The sequence below is a fragment of the Panulirus ornatus genome, chromosome 43 (genome assembly GCF_036320965.1).
Source record: "Panulirus ornatus isolate Po-2019 chromosome 43, ASM3632096v1, whole genome shotgun sequence".
Taxonomy (NCBI): Eukaryota; Metazoa; Arthropoda; class Malacostraca; order Decapoda; family Palinuridae; genus Panulirus; species Panulirus ornatus.
In genome coordinates, this window is record NC_092266.1 from 4,125,697 (window position 1) to 4,138,506 (window position 12,810).

The 12,810-nt window shown below is 41.9% G+C and overlaps 1 protein-coding gene and 1 pseudogene across 1 annotated transcript; one reads left to right on the forward strand and one right to left on the reverse strand.

The window, feature by feature from the left end:
- Positions 1 to 2,868: 2,868 nt before the first annotated feature.
- LOC139762567 (uncharacterized) lies at positions 2,869 to 7,213 on the forward strand (annotated as a pseudogene).
- Positions 7,214 to 12,130: 4,917 nt separating this feature from the next.
- Positions 12,131 to 12,607, reverse strand: LOC139762260 (uncharacterized). The gene has a single exon (XM_071686854.1). It carries the CDS (start codon positions 12,605 to 12,607, stop codon positions 12,131 to 12,133), a length of 477 nt encoding a protein of 158 aa, XP_071542955.1.
- Between the last annotated feature and the right edge of the window lie 203 nt (positions 12,608 to 12,810).

A 12,810-nucleotide genomic window follows, 5' to 3' on the forward strand; every position in this document is an offset into this window, starting at 1 on the left:
TGAACGCGTGGTTTCGTAGGGAGGTGAGGTCCCGCCGTACTAGACCCAATCGATGTGTGTGATGGTCAAACCGTCGACGGTAGTACGAGAGAAGTCTTGTTGTTTTGGTAGATGGAAAGGTGTATCTTGTGGTAAACGGGGATTTTGGGATAGATGCGTCAGCTGCGTGTGTGATTGTTTGGTGTATATATTCTATTTCTGTGTCTATTAGTGTTAGTGGGTGGTTTTCATAGTTTGTGGTGTAAGTGCAATTAGAAAGAGTGTCTTTGAAGTTGCGCTAGTCTGCTTTTTTTTAATGGTAATGTGAGAGTGGTGGGACGGGGAAAAGGTTAGATGAGAGGTGAAGAAAGAGAAGGATGTGGTCGGAAACACACAGTGGTCCTGGAGACAAAAAGTAATGAAGATAATTACTGGTTCTGTTGGAGAAGACAAGGTCGGGTCTGCCCTTTCCTCCAGGGCCAGTTAAGATGATATGGAAGAAAGGTCCTAGGAAGTTGAGACGTTTGAAGGAGCATAAAGCGAATAGGTCATAACCGTAAGAATTGTCTCTGTTGTGGTGGAAGGTTCTGTGTTGGGCGTTGAGGTCAGCTAGAAGGTCGACTGGGATATGAGTGTGATTGAATACTGTCCAAAGATCGTGGAGTGGAATGTTAGTGTTTTGTCGAGAGTATGTTGTGCACAAGATAATGAAGCCATGTATTGTGTTTACTGCTAGAAAGTGTTCGAGACGCCATGAAGTGGTTATCATTCGTGTTCGACTGTATTGCGTGTAAGGACGGCGACTTCCTCGTGTCTACCGTCTGAAGACTGTCGGGATGTATATCCGTAGTGTCTAATTCTACACCCACTAGTGATACATGTGCTGTTGATTATCAGAACATCGGGTCTTTTCTCTTCGAGGAGAGTGGCAACCAGATGACGGCCATTGTGGTAGATGAGCACATTAAACTGCAAGATTTTAAGCATTTTACGATTTTGGGAAATTTATCGTTCTTTTAATTCTGTGTTCAATGACAGCCATTGGCATTCCGTTGAGGGTCTTCATGTGAACTTCGGTGGAGGTTTGTCTGGTCTTGGGTCGGCAACTTCCTGGGAGGGGTTAGGGAGGGGGAGAGTCATTGTCGACGAGTCGAATGTCGACGTTGTAAGGAAATAGGTTTTCTAGTGAGTCGGCAGGGTCAGGTTCTGTGTCTCCTCTGGGAGGGGTAGGTGCGAGGGGAGGGGAGGTGGAGGGGATGGAGGGGGGGGGGGAAGGGGAGGGATTGGGAAGTGGAGGTTCGGAAAGGAAGGTCGGGGGGGGGGGGGGGCGGAAGTTGTGATGGTGAGTGTGGAAGAGGAATTAGTAAGTGGACAAATGGATGGGTTGTTGGTGTTGAGTTGAGGGGTGGTGGATGAAGTTGTGTTAGGGGGGTGCGGGGGAGGTATTGGGTGGGTGACAGGTTGTGTTGCTGGGGGAGAGTTTGAAGTGTTACTGGAAGTATCCTGCGACATATTTGCGTTAGGGGTCAGGGAGACGTGTGACAGGAGCCTGGGAAGGATGGCTGTTGGCGGAGGAGGTGAGGAGTTCGGGTGGAGTAAGTACATTGGGCAGGTTGATGTGTGCTGGCAGCAAGTCGAAAATCCTGACAAATTCAGACTTGTCTTCCTTGCTCAAGAACAGTGCTTTGAGGTAGCACGCATGCATCCTTCCTTGTAGAGTGAGGAGGTCGGAGGAGTTTGTGGTTGGGATAGGAGAAGCTTGGGTGGCAGACGGAGATGCAGCAGCAACTCCTGCGTAGAGGTGAGAGTTTGTAGAAGGGGACGAGCTGGAGGTTTTGAGAGATTGTCGCGCCGAGCGGAGTTGCTCATACTCTCGTGGGCATTGCCCAGGTACAGCAACGTGTTGACCTTTACAATTAACACAGGTTGCTGCCTGAGCCTTACACTCACGAAAACCGTGATCAATTTCCGCACATTGACTGCATGTCTGGCGCTGAGCTTTGCAGCTCTTAGTCTCGTGTCCGTATTGTAGACATTTAAAACCTTGTATATCGAGGTACTGGTCGGGTTTGTGGTATTTGGCAGGCACTGAGATCATGGGAAACAAGATTCCCCGGGAGAGTAGGCGATCTGTCTCGGTCGAGTTAGAGCATTGTATTTTAAGTGATCTTGAAGTGTTCAGTTTGAAAACGTTGATGACATTAATGTCACTGTTTTCTTGACTTATGGCTTCAGTTATCTCTATGGGGTTCAGGGACAAGATAGATGCATCAATATTATTAGCACTATCGATGCATCTAGCTTGAAGGGGGTGGTCGTAAGCTTGGATAGGATCTCATCTGGATCGCTATCCTTGCTTAAACATGTTTTATATAGATATTTATTAGTAGGGGATTGAATAACCCTACTGGGACGGACCTCAGTGGTCTTAAATACAATCGTTTGTAATTCAAACGTGTAAAGAGGGGGGGGGGGACTTTCGGTTTTAATCAATTTTAAAAGAATGTCAGGAGGCATGATGGCATCAATGTCCTAATGCCGAGGAAACGTAGGTGAGGGACCACAACCCCACTCCAGGGAGGACCCTGCACTATCACAGGGTAACCCAGGAGGCTCGGCGGGAGTGGTAAGAATGTGAGGGTCTCAACCCCGTTAGGTGAGAACAGGTCCACACCAAGCCTCCGCTCCTCAGGAAGTAATTTTCCTGAATGGGGTGGGGAAGCTGGGGTAGAAATTGTTCATACCTAACGGTCGAGAGATGTTGGATGATGGATGGTAAAAAGATAGAAAAAAGCACGAGAGAAATGGACTGGAGGCAACGTAGGGTGGAGAGTGAGTTGGCATTACATCCCACACTCTAGCCAAGGTCAGTCTCTCTCTGGTGTTCACTCGCAAAGCATCTCATGGTGTCACGGACGGCAGTTGCGGACTGACAGGGTGAGCTACACTGTGTTATAAACGTGTTATGGTGATACAGAAGACTGCAGCATGGAGGGACAACCAGGGCCATATTCTCCGTGCAGCGAAACCTCCTCAAACAGTTTTGACAACAGGAGACAAAAGGTCATAAACACAAAAGAAAAACCCTTCAAATGTCCTGAGTGTCAGAAAAGCTTTACGAAACATGTCTATCTTCATAGGCACATGAAATTACATACTTTTGAGAAGACATATCAGTGTAAAGAATACCAGAGTACCTTCTCCCGTAAGAACAACTTAGGGTTGCAGATGAAAGTTCACATTGGACAAAAGCAATATCAGTGTTCAGAGTGTCAAAAGTGTTTTTCTAAAAAATGTGATTTAAAGACACACTTGAGAATCCATACTGGTGAAAACCCATACCAATGTTCAGAATGTCAAAAGATTGTTTCTTCTAAAAGTAGGTTAGTGGCACACCTGAGAGTTCACACGGGCGAGAAGCCATACCGATGTACAGAATATCAAAAAAGTTTTTCTCAGAAAAGTGATTTAGTGAGACACCTGAGAGTTCACACGGGCGAGATGCCATACCAATGTTCAGAATGTCAAGAAACTTTTTCTCAGAAAAGTAATTTAGTGACACACCTGAGAGTTCACACGGGCGAGAAGCCATACCAATATTGAGAATGTCAAAAAGGTTTTTCTCGGCAAAGTGATTTAGTGCAACACCTGAGAGTTCACACGGGCGAGAAGACATACCAATGTTCAGAATGTCAAAAGACTTTTTCTCAGAAAAATGATTTAGTGAAACACCTGAGAGTTCACACAGACGAGAAGCCATACCAATGTTCAGAATGTCAAGAAACCTTTTCTCAGAAAAGTCATTTAGTAGGACACCTGAGAGTTCACACAGGTGAGAAGCCATACCAATGTTCAGAATGAAAAAAACAATTCTATAACAGAGGTAACTTAGCAAAAAGTCTGAGAGTTCACACAACCGAGAAGCCAAACAAGTAAAAAGAATATCGAAAAACCTTTTCTGCTATAAGTACTTCAGTGACACATCGAGAGGTTACACAAGCGAGGAACCATAATAGTGTTCAGAATGTCCAGAAACTCTCCCTGGTAAAAGTGCTTTAGTCAGACACCTGAGAGTTCACAAGGCGAGAAACCATACCGATGTTCTCAATGCCAAAAACAATTTTCTTGAAGAGGTGGTTAAGGAAGACATCGGAGAGTTCACACAGGGTAGAAACCATGCTTATGTTCAGAATGTCCTAAATGTTTCTCTCGAAAAAGCAGTATAGTAAAACGCAACGTAGTTGAACGCATCCCAGATCTCATGTGGTGAGAAGAACCGGCCACGACCCGGCGTGTAGTGGAGCGACCCATGACGTCACACCCATCTTTCCCAAGATCACAGAGTACCCCACGGTGGAGGTCAGGCGACAAATAGGTGAGACCCCACACTGATAAACAAATGATATTGTTTCATCTCTGGCACTATACTAGTATTTCTGTAAAATAATATTACATACTATTAGCCTTATTACCCACTTTAATACATTGTTGCCGCGGCTTAAGATCCTCGCTCACTCCACCTGAAGTACGTGGAATTGCTGATCTGACTAACATGTAATGGTAGACCTGAAAATACACACACACACACACACACACACACACACACACACACACACACACACACGTACAAATTCTCTCTACTTCTCTCTTTTCATTTCTCGTATCTTTTATTTTTTGCATTATACACAATAACTACTCCTATATTTGTTCTCTTTTCTCGTATATTTCAATAAGGTAAATTAAAGCTTAAGTCCGTGTAATTTGTTTAGTAAATCGTAATGAGATCTTTTTCTCCTCTTTGTCTGTTGGACCCGAGGAAAGTAAAACCATTCCTCATTACTGACAACAGTGTTTTAGGGTTAAGTAAGCAATGGTTTCATCAATATAGACATTGGTAAAGAGAAATTGATATTAAATCTAAGAAGTTCATGATCAGGCAAATAAATGATCCTAGCCCTCTTAGCAAAATCTAATCTATTATTTACATTATATGGCGAGATTCTTTTTCCTTTAACGTAGCTGAGATGCCCCTACCCTCAAAAACTTCCATTGACTTAGTAAAACTTTGTTGACATTAACGTTTTCCAAGATGCTGAGGCTGATTCTTATTGAAAGAAATTCGGTTTAGCCATGATAAATTCCCTCACTCCCATTCTCAGTAACTTATTCATGGAATACTATGAGACTGAGATCCAAACTTCCGTTTGTAACAGTCCAAAAATATGGTTAAGATATGTTAACGATGTGTGGTCCTTATGGCCCTCTTACCAAGATCATGATGTTTTCTTTAATGAATTACGATTCATCCCACCATCAAGTTTAAGACTAAAAGGAAACACAGAGGCAAATCACCCTTCCTTAATGTGGTGATAATTAGGTATTTTGATTAGTTATCCTTTAAGATCTACAGGAAGCCTACCAGTGCTGAGAGTTATATTCATTATTTTTCAGGATGTGGGAAAACAGGATCCCAGCTCCAGGTGTGGTGTGCAGGAACAGTTCCCCAGTGCTACGTCTGGTGTGTGAGGGACACAATACCTATGTGTGAGATGTGATGTGTGAAGGAACGCCATGCCCAAGCAGAGATACGGAACTCTTATCACAGTATCCTCATCCCGGTCCAAGCTTGCGGTGTGTGGGACATAGTACTACCTGCCAGGTCTGGTATGTGAAGAACAGAGTACCTCAGTGCCAGTGCAATACTGGTGAGTGTGAGATGAAATGGCTTAGTGTCAGATGTGGTGTGTGGTGAGACAGCGCCCCAGTGTCAGTGTAGGTGTGGTGTTACACCGTCCTAGTGCCTTGTGGGTGTCTGGTAACACATTACCCCAGTGTCAGTGTAGGTGTGGTGGTGCAGCGCTGTAGTGCCAACACTCACTTTCTTCGCCACCCCCCTACAATACTCACCCTCATTGCCGACCTACAAGACCTTCCTTCACTATGGTGAGGTGTCTGGTGACATCAGTACCCCGGTGTTAGTGTAGGTATGGTATGGTGGTACAGGACCCTCGTGACAGGTGTGGTGTGTGGTGAGACACTACCACAGATTTAGTGTATGTGTGGTGCCACAGGACCCTTGTGCCAGGTGCAGTGCCTAGTGACACAATACCACAGTGCTAAGCCTGTTGTGTAGTGACACAATCGGCAAGCTTCTGTGCAGGTCTGGTTTACAGAGACACGTTGCCAGTCTTGATGTTTAAGGACAAACTATCTCAACATTAAGTCTGGTTTATGGGAAATTCATTATCTTGTACCATCCATGATGAGTGTAGAATACAGCAGCCCAGTGCCTGGTCTAGTGTGTGGGAGGCATACTGCCTCACTCCCAGGTCTGGTTTATAGTAACACAGGTGTCACCCTCTTGCTCACATCTCTGGTGGGTGTCTGCGTCTTATGTAACTTTATGTCCACAACCTTTTGATCATATCTAAACATTACGGCCTCAGTAGACTGTGCAATAGATTCCTTGATTTGTAAAAATTCTCACTATAGAAATATCAATATTTTTTTTAAGTATTGATTTACCGTGTTTATTGCATTAGTGATATGTTATCAAAGAAATGAATTACTTTTTAATCAATCTTTTTTTTTTTTTTTTACTTGCCTGATCAGTAGTGTATGTCATTTCACTTGCATCTCCATATGAAAGCAACATCAGGACACATGTTATTTTCATTGAAAATTAACTATACATGGTGGTAAGTACAGACGTACAGTACAGTACATGTAGAGCATCAACATTAAGCCAGGAGAGCTCAGGTTACTGGCTGCAAGCAAATGTGACGAAACTCCTGAAGGAAAGTGACTTTTCCCTAAAATAAGCTCACTGTAGGTAAGTTGTCTGTTTATTGCCATTAGACTGTGTAGAAAACCTTAATACTTATGTGTGGTGGTAACGAGTGGCAACAGTTTGCAGTGTTACACTTGTCGCTGCACCTAATACTAATATTGAACTGTGCATTGTTTTGCTGTCATTGGTTCATGACATAAAGTATTTTAGATATTGTTAATGTTCGGAGGCTACGTAACTAAATGTCAGAGTCTGAGAAAGCATCTGTAGAAGATATTATGTGATTGCTATATCTGAATCTTGGTTTGATATAAAATAGATAGACTTCTTTGCCTAATACGCAATTCCAGGGTATAATTTTTAATAAAAACATGGTAAATAATGTAGGCGGTAATGTTTGGCCTTTGTTAAAGATCATCTTAATCTTGTGATGAATAAAATGTACCCGATGGAAATGTGTCGATTTCATTTTGCATAGATTAAAGATGAGCTTCGTAAGAAAATAACAGTAGGACAAATACCAGAGAAAGGCAACAGATTTTATGATCAGTTTGCAGAAATTTGTGATGAACAAGATTCTGTCGTAAAAGACTTAAGTGCAAGGTTGGGGCGAATGTCTCTTTCCACCAGCTTCGTGTGCGGATCCACGTAGATTTGCTTGATATTTCCATAATCCAATTAGTTGAGAAACCTGCTCGTGACGTTGATAATGTTGAAGATTGAGGTAAGTTTGTTACAATTCAATAAATGTTATTTCTTTTATAAAAAGAAAGATTATTGTCTGGATATCCATAGAAAAAACATCTCAATGATTGTATGGGTGAAGTGTACATACATATCTAGGTGTAGGTGGAGGCCAGTATAGAGCGGACAGTGGGTAAAATACATCAACATAGGAGAGTGACGGGGGAAGGCGAGCGGGCTCAGGCACCCCAAGGATACACTCCCTTCAGAGGTGGGTCTAGGATACATTAATTACAGTATACTAAGCGATACTGATAGTAACATAGATAACAACGTTTGTGTAACACAAAGCAGGTATAACACAACATACAGTATACTGATAGTAACATAGGTAACAACGTTTATGTAATACAAAGTAGGTATAACATAAGTCATACAGTATACTGATAGTAACATAGGTAACAACGTTTGTGGAACACAAAGAAAGTATGACACGACATACAGTATACTGATAGTAACAGAGGTAACAACGTTTGTGTAACACAAAGTAGGTATAACACGACATACAGTATACTGATAGTAACATAGGTAACAACGTTTGTGTATAGAAAACAGGTATAACAAAAATCATACAGTATACTGATAGTAACCTAGGTAACAACGTTTGTGTATACAAAACAGGTATAACATAAATCATACAGTATACTGATAGTAACATAGGTAAGAACGTTTGTGCAATACAAAGCAGGTTGTTCATCACCTCAGGTGTTCATTATGTGTTGTTCATCATCTCAGCTATCATTTACGTGTTGTTCATCATTTCAGCTGTTCATTACGTTTTGTTCATCATCTCAGCTGCTCATTACGTGTTGTTTATCATGTCAGCTGTTCATTACGTGTTGTTCATTATATTAGCTGTTCATTTCGTGTTGTTCATCCTTTCCGCTATTAATTACATGTTGTTCATCATCTCAGCAGTTCCTTACATGTTGTTCATCATCTCAGCTGTTCATTACGTGTTGTTTATCATCTCAGATGTTCATTACGTGTTGTTCATCATCTCAGCTGTTCATCACTTGTTGTTCATTATCTCAGCTGTTCATTACATATTGTTCATCATCTCAGCTGTTCATAACGTGTTGTTCATCATCTCAGCTGTCATTACGTGTTGTTCATCATCTCAACTGCTCATTACGCTTTCGTCATCATCTCAGCTGTTCATTAAGTGTTGTTCATCATCTCAGCTGTTCATTACGTGTTGTTCATCATCTCAGCTGTTCATTACGTGTTGTTCATCATCTCAGCTGTTCATTACGTGTTGTTCATCAATTTAGGTGTTCATTACTTGTTGTTCATCCTTTCAGCTGTTCATTACATGTTGTTCCTCATCTCAGCTGTTCATAACGTGTTGTTCATCGTCTCGGCTGTTCATTACGTGTTTTTCACCATCTCAGGTGTTCATTACGTGTTGTTCATTACCTCAGCTGTTCGTTATGTGTTGTTCATCATCTCAGCTATCCTCTACGTGATATTCATCATTTCAGCTGTTCATTACGTGTTGTTCATCATCTCAGCTGTTCATTACGTGTTATTCATCATCTCAGCTGCTCATTACATGTTGTTCATCATCTCAGCTGTTCATTTCGTGTTGTTCGTTATCTCAGCTATCAATTACGTGTTGTTCATCATTCCAGCTGTTCATTACGTGTTATTTATCATCTCAGCTGTTCATTACGTGTTGTTCATGATCTCAGCTGTTCATTACGTGTTGTTCATCAATTTAGCTGATCATGTTGTTCATCTTTTCAGCTGTTCATTACGTGTTGTTCATCATCTCCGCTGTTCATTACGTGTTGTTCATCATCTCAGCTATCCATTACGTGTTGTTCATCATCTCAGCTGTTCATTACGTGTTGTTCATCCTTTCAGCTGCTAATTACGTGTTGTTCATCATCTTATCTGTTCATCACGTTTTGGTCATCATCTCAGCTGTTCATTACGTTTTGGTCATCATCTCACCTTTTCATTACGTGTTGTTCATCATCTCAGCTTTTCTTTACGTATTGGTCATCATCTCAGCTGTTGATTACGCGTACTTCATCAACTCAGCTGTTCATTACGTATTGTTCATCATCTCAGCTGTTCATTACGTGTTGTTCATCATCTCAGATGCTCATCACGTATTGGTCATCATCTCAACAGCTCATTATATGTTGTTCATCATCTCAGCTGTTCATTACGTGTTGTTCATCATCTCACCTGTTCATTACGTGTTGTTTATCATCTCAGCTGCTCATTAAGTGTTGTTCATCATCTCAGCCGTTCATTAGGTGCTGTTCATCATCTTAGCTGTTCATTATATGTTGTTCATCATCTCAGCTGTTCATTACGTGTTGTTCATCATCTTAGCTGTTCATTACGTTTTTTCATTATCTCTGCTGCTCATCATCTCAGCTGTTCATTATGTGTTGTTCATCATCACAGCTGTTCATTACGTGTTGTTCATCATCTCGGCTGCTTATTACGTGTTGTTCATCATCTCAGCTGTTCATTACGCGTTATTCATCATCTCAGTTGCTCATTATGTTTTGTTCATCATCTCAGTTGTTCATGACGTTTTGTTCATCTTCTTATCTGTTCATTAAGTGTTGTTCATCGTCTCAGCTGTTCATTACGTGTTGTTCATCATCTCGGCTGCTCTTTACGTGTTGTTCATCATTTCAGCTGTTCATTGCGTGTTCATCCTTTCAGCTCTCCATTACATGTTGTTCATCATCTCAGCTGTTCATTACGCGTTGTTCATCATCTCAGCTGCTCATTACGTTTGTTCATCATCTCAGCTGATCATTACGTGTTGGTCATTATCTCACCTGTTCATTACGTGTTGCTCATCATCTCAGCTTTTCATTACTGTTGTTCATCATCTCAGCTGTTCATTACGTGTTGTTCATCATCTCAGCTGTTCATTACGTGTTGTTCATGTCTCAAATGTTATTACGTGTTCTTCATCATCTCAGCTGTTTATTACATGCTGTTCATCATATCAGCTGTTTATCGTCTCAGCTGTTCATTACCTGATATTCATCATCTCGGATGCTTATTACTTGTTGTTCATCATCTCAGCTGTTCATCACGGGTTGTTCATCATCTCAGCTGCCTATTACATTTTGTTCATCATCTCAGCTGTTCATTACGTGTTGTTCATCATCTCAGCTGCTCATTAAGTGTTGTTCATCATCTCTGCTGCTTATTACGTTTGGTCATCATCTCAGCTGTTCATTACGTGTTGTTCATCTTCTAAGCTGTTCATCACGTGTTGTTCATCGTCTCAGCTGTTCATTACGTGTTGTTCATCATCCCAGGTGTTCATTACGTGTTGTTCATCATGTGGGCTGCTGATGGCGTGTTGTTCATCATCTCGGCTGTTCATTATGTGTTGTGGTGGCTCCATTTTCTAAAATTATTTTTGTAAAGGAAAGAAAAAAGTGAGACTGAATACGACTGCAAATGTGGCACATTTTCAGACATTGAAGCGACACTCGTCACCTGTACGGACAAAATGCATTAGACCTTTTCTGTAATTTGACAGCTAGTCTGTAGCCTGATACAAGAGGAATTTCTAGATAACCACTTTATTTATTAGCATTAATTCTGTTGAATCTGTTTCACCAGAAGATATTCATTCTCTTTAGTTGTTGCCAGGCGCTATGCTCCCAGCAGAATACTCTTGACTTAAGAATCCCGCTCCTTCCAGCTGTTGCCAGGCGCTGTGCTCCCAGCAGAATACTCTAGGCTAAAATCTCTGACCATTTCACTGAATCTTCCCCCGTGGCTAACTGTCTCAGCTGAAGGGGCTCAGTTCTCTTGGTCTTGGAGAAGTTTTACTTAGTCCTCAAAGGAAAAAGTGGAGACGAGAAAGTCAATGTGGCCTGAGGAAGAAGCAAAAGTGCTAAGTGCTTCTGTAGAGGAAGAAGGAGACTACTCTACACGCTCTTCCTCCTCCTGAAAACAATCTCTAACCGTATCCTATCAAATCGTGACTTTTTCCCTATTAAGTGTATAATCTTCGAACATGAGAACCACCCAATACCTTATCCAGTGACAGCAGCATATTGGGATCGCTCCCAGTAATTCAATTGGTAAGGCTTAGGGGGGAGGTATTCAGCAAAAATATGTCTCTTTATATTAAAGAACATTACTTTCATTATATGAAAATGAGATAAACTGAAAGTTTCGGGTCTTAATGTACCTGGACCATGGACGTTATAGGTCTTGCATCAAAAGTATCAACATCGATATGATCCTGTTCAATTATTTCTTGAACGATGTCCACAGCTCTCTCATCAGATTGGGTACCCATATGATCATGAAATAAATTAAGGTTGTATTCCTCTTCGATGTCAGGGTGTTTGGCAGTAAAATCCATCAATGCCAAACACGAATATGTGCACGAATGTACTGAATTTCCCTGAGGGCAGTAATGCTGGAAGTAACCACCAGCTGGTCTTCCAGACCTTAGTACAGCTTCCTGGATACCTTGAGGATAGCTCACTCATGCAGGATCGAAAACAATATATATTTTTAAAATCTATTGTACAATAAGATTATCATTATCCATTAGTACAAAAAGAAATAGTATTTTTTTACAATGTTGGAGGAGTAAACTGGACACTCCATTCAGTAGTGAGATTCAACAATGAATCGCAGTTTGGTGATGACGGTGTCGAGAGAAGGCCGGGCTGTGGGACTGTCGTCTTGGATTTCGGCTTGAAGCATGATAAGATCCCATATGACCTCATCGTCGGACACCTTCTTCGTTACGGTGCCTATAACCTCTCCAAATGAGTAGACGTCGCAGGCTGGGGTCAATGGCACTCCTTCATACAACTCGGGTGCATACCAAGGTCGTCTCCCACCCTTGCCCGAGAAGATGAGGATGTTGCCTATTTCTGTGGCCAACACATAGTCAATAATGTGGGTGTCGATATCTTCGGAAACTTCGACTGTTATATTGTTTGTTTTGAGGTCAGTGTGCACGAAGCCGTGATCGTGGATTTCTTGTAGTCTGGAGGCCACGATAATGAGAGACTCAATGAGTTCTCGCTGCCTGCAGCTGTTGATGTAGGTATCGTAAGTCTCTCCAGTGTAGGACATGAAGACCCTGGCAGGCTCCAGACTCAGGCCATAATATATCAGGGGCTCCTCCAGCGCCTGCTAGTTCACGCTGGATCCTGACTTCACTCAGCAATTCGGGAATGTTTTCCAATTTTAGGAGAGTCTTCATGACAACCACTTGGTCATTGATATTGACCAGATCTACTCTTCCGTTACCACCAATCCCAAGCAACTGTAGGTTG

Bases quoted from the DNA above. Each gene is read 5' to 3' on its own strand.
- LOC139762260 (XM_071686854.1), bottom strand. From the start codon at position 12,607: ATGTCCTACACTGGAGAGACTTACGATACCTACATCAACAGCTGCAGG.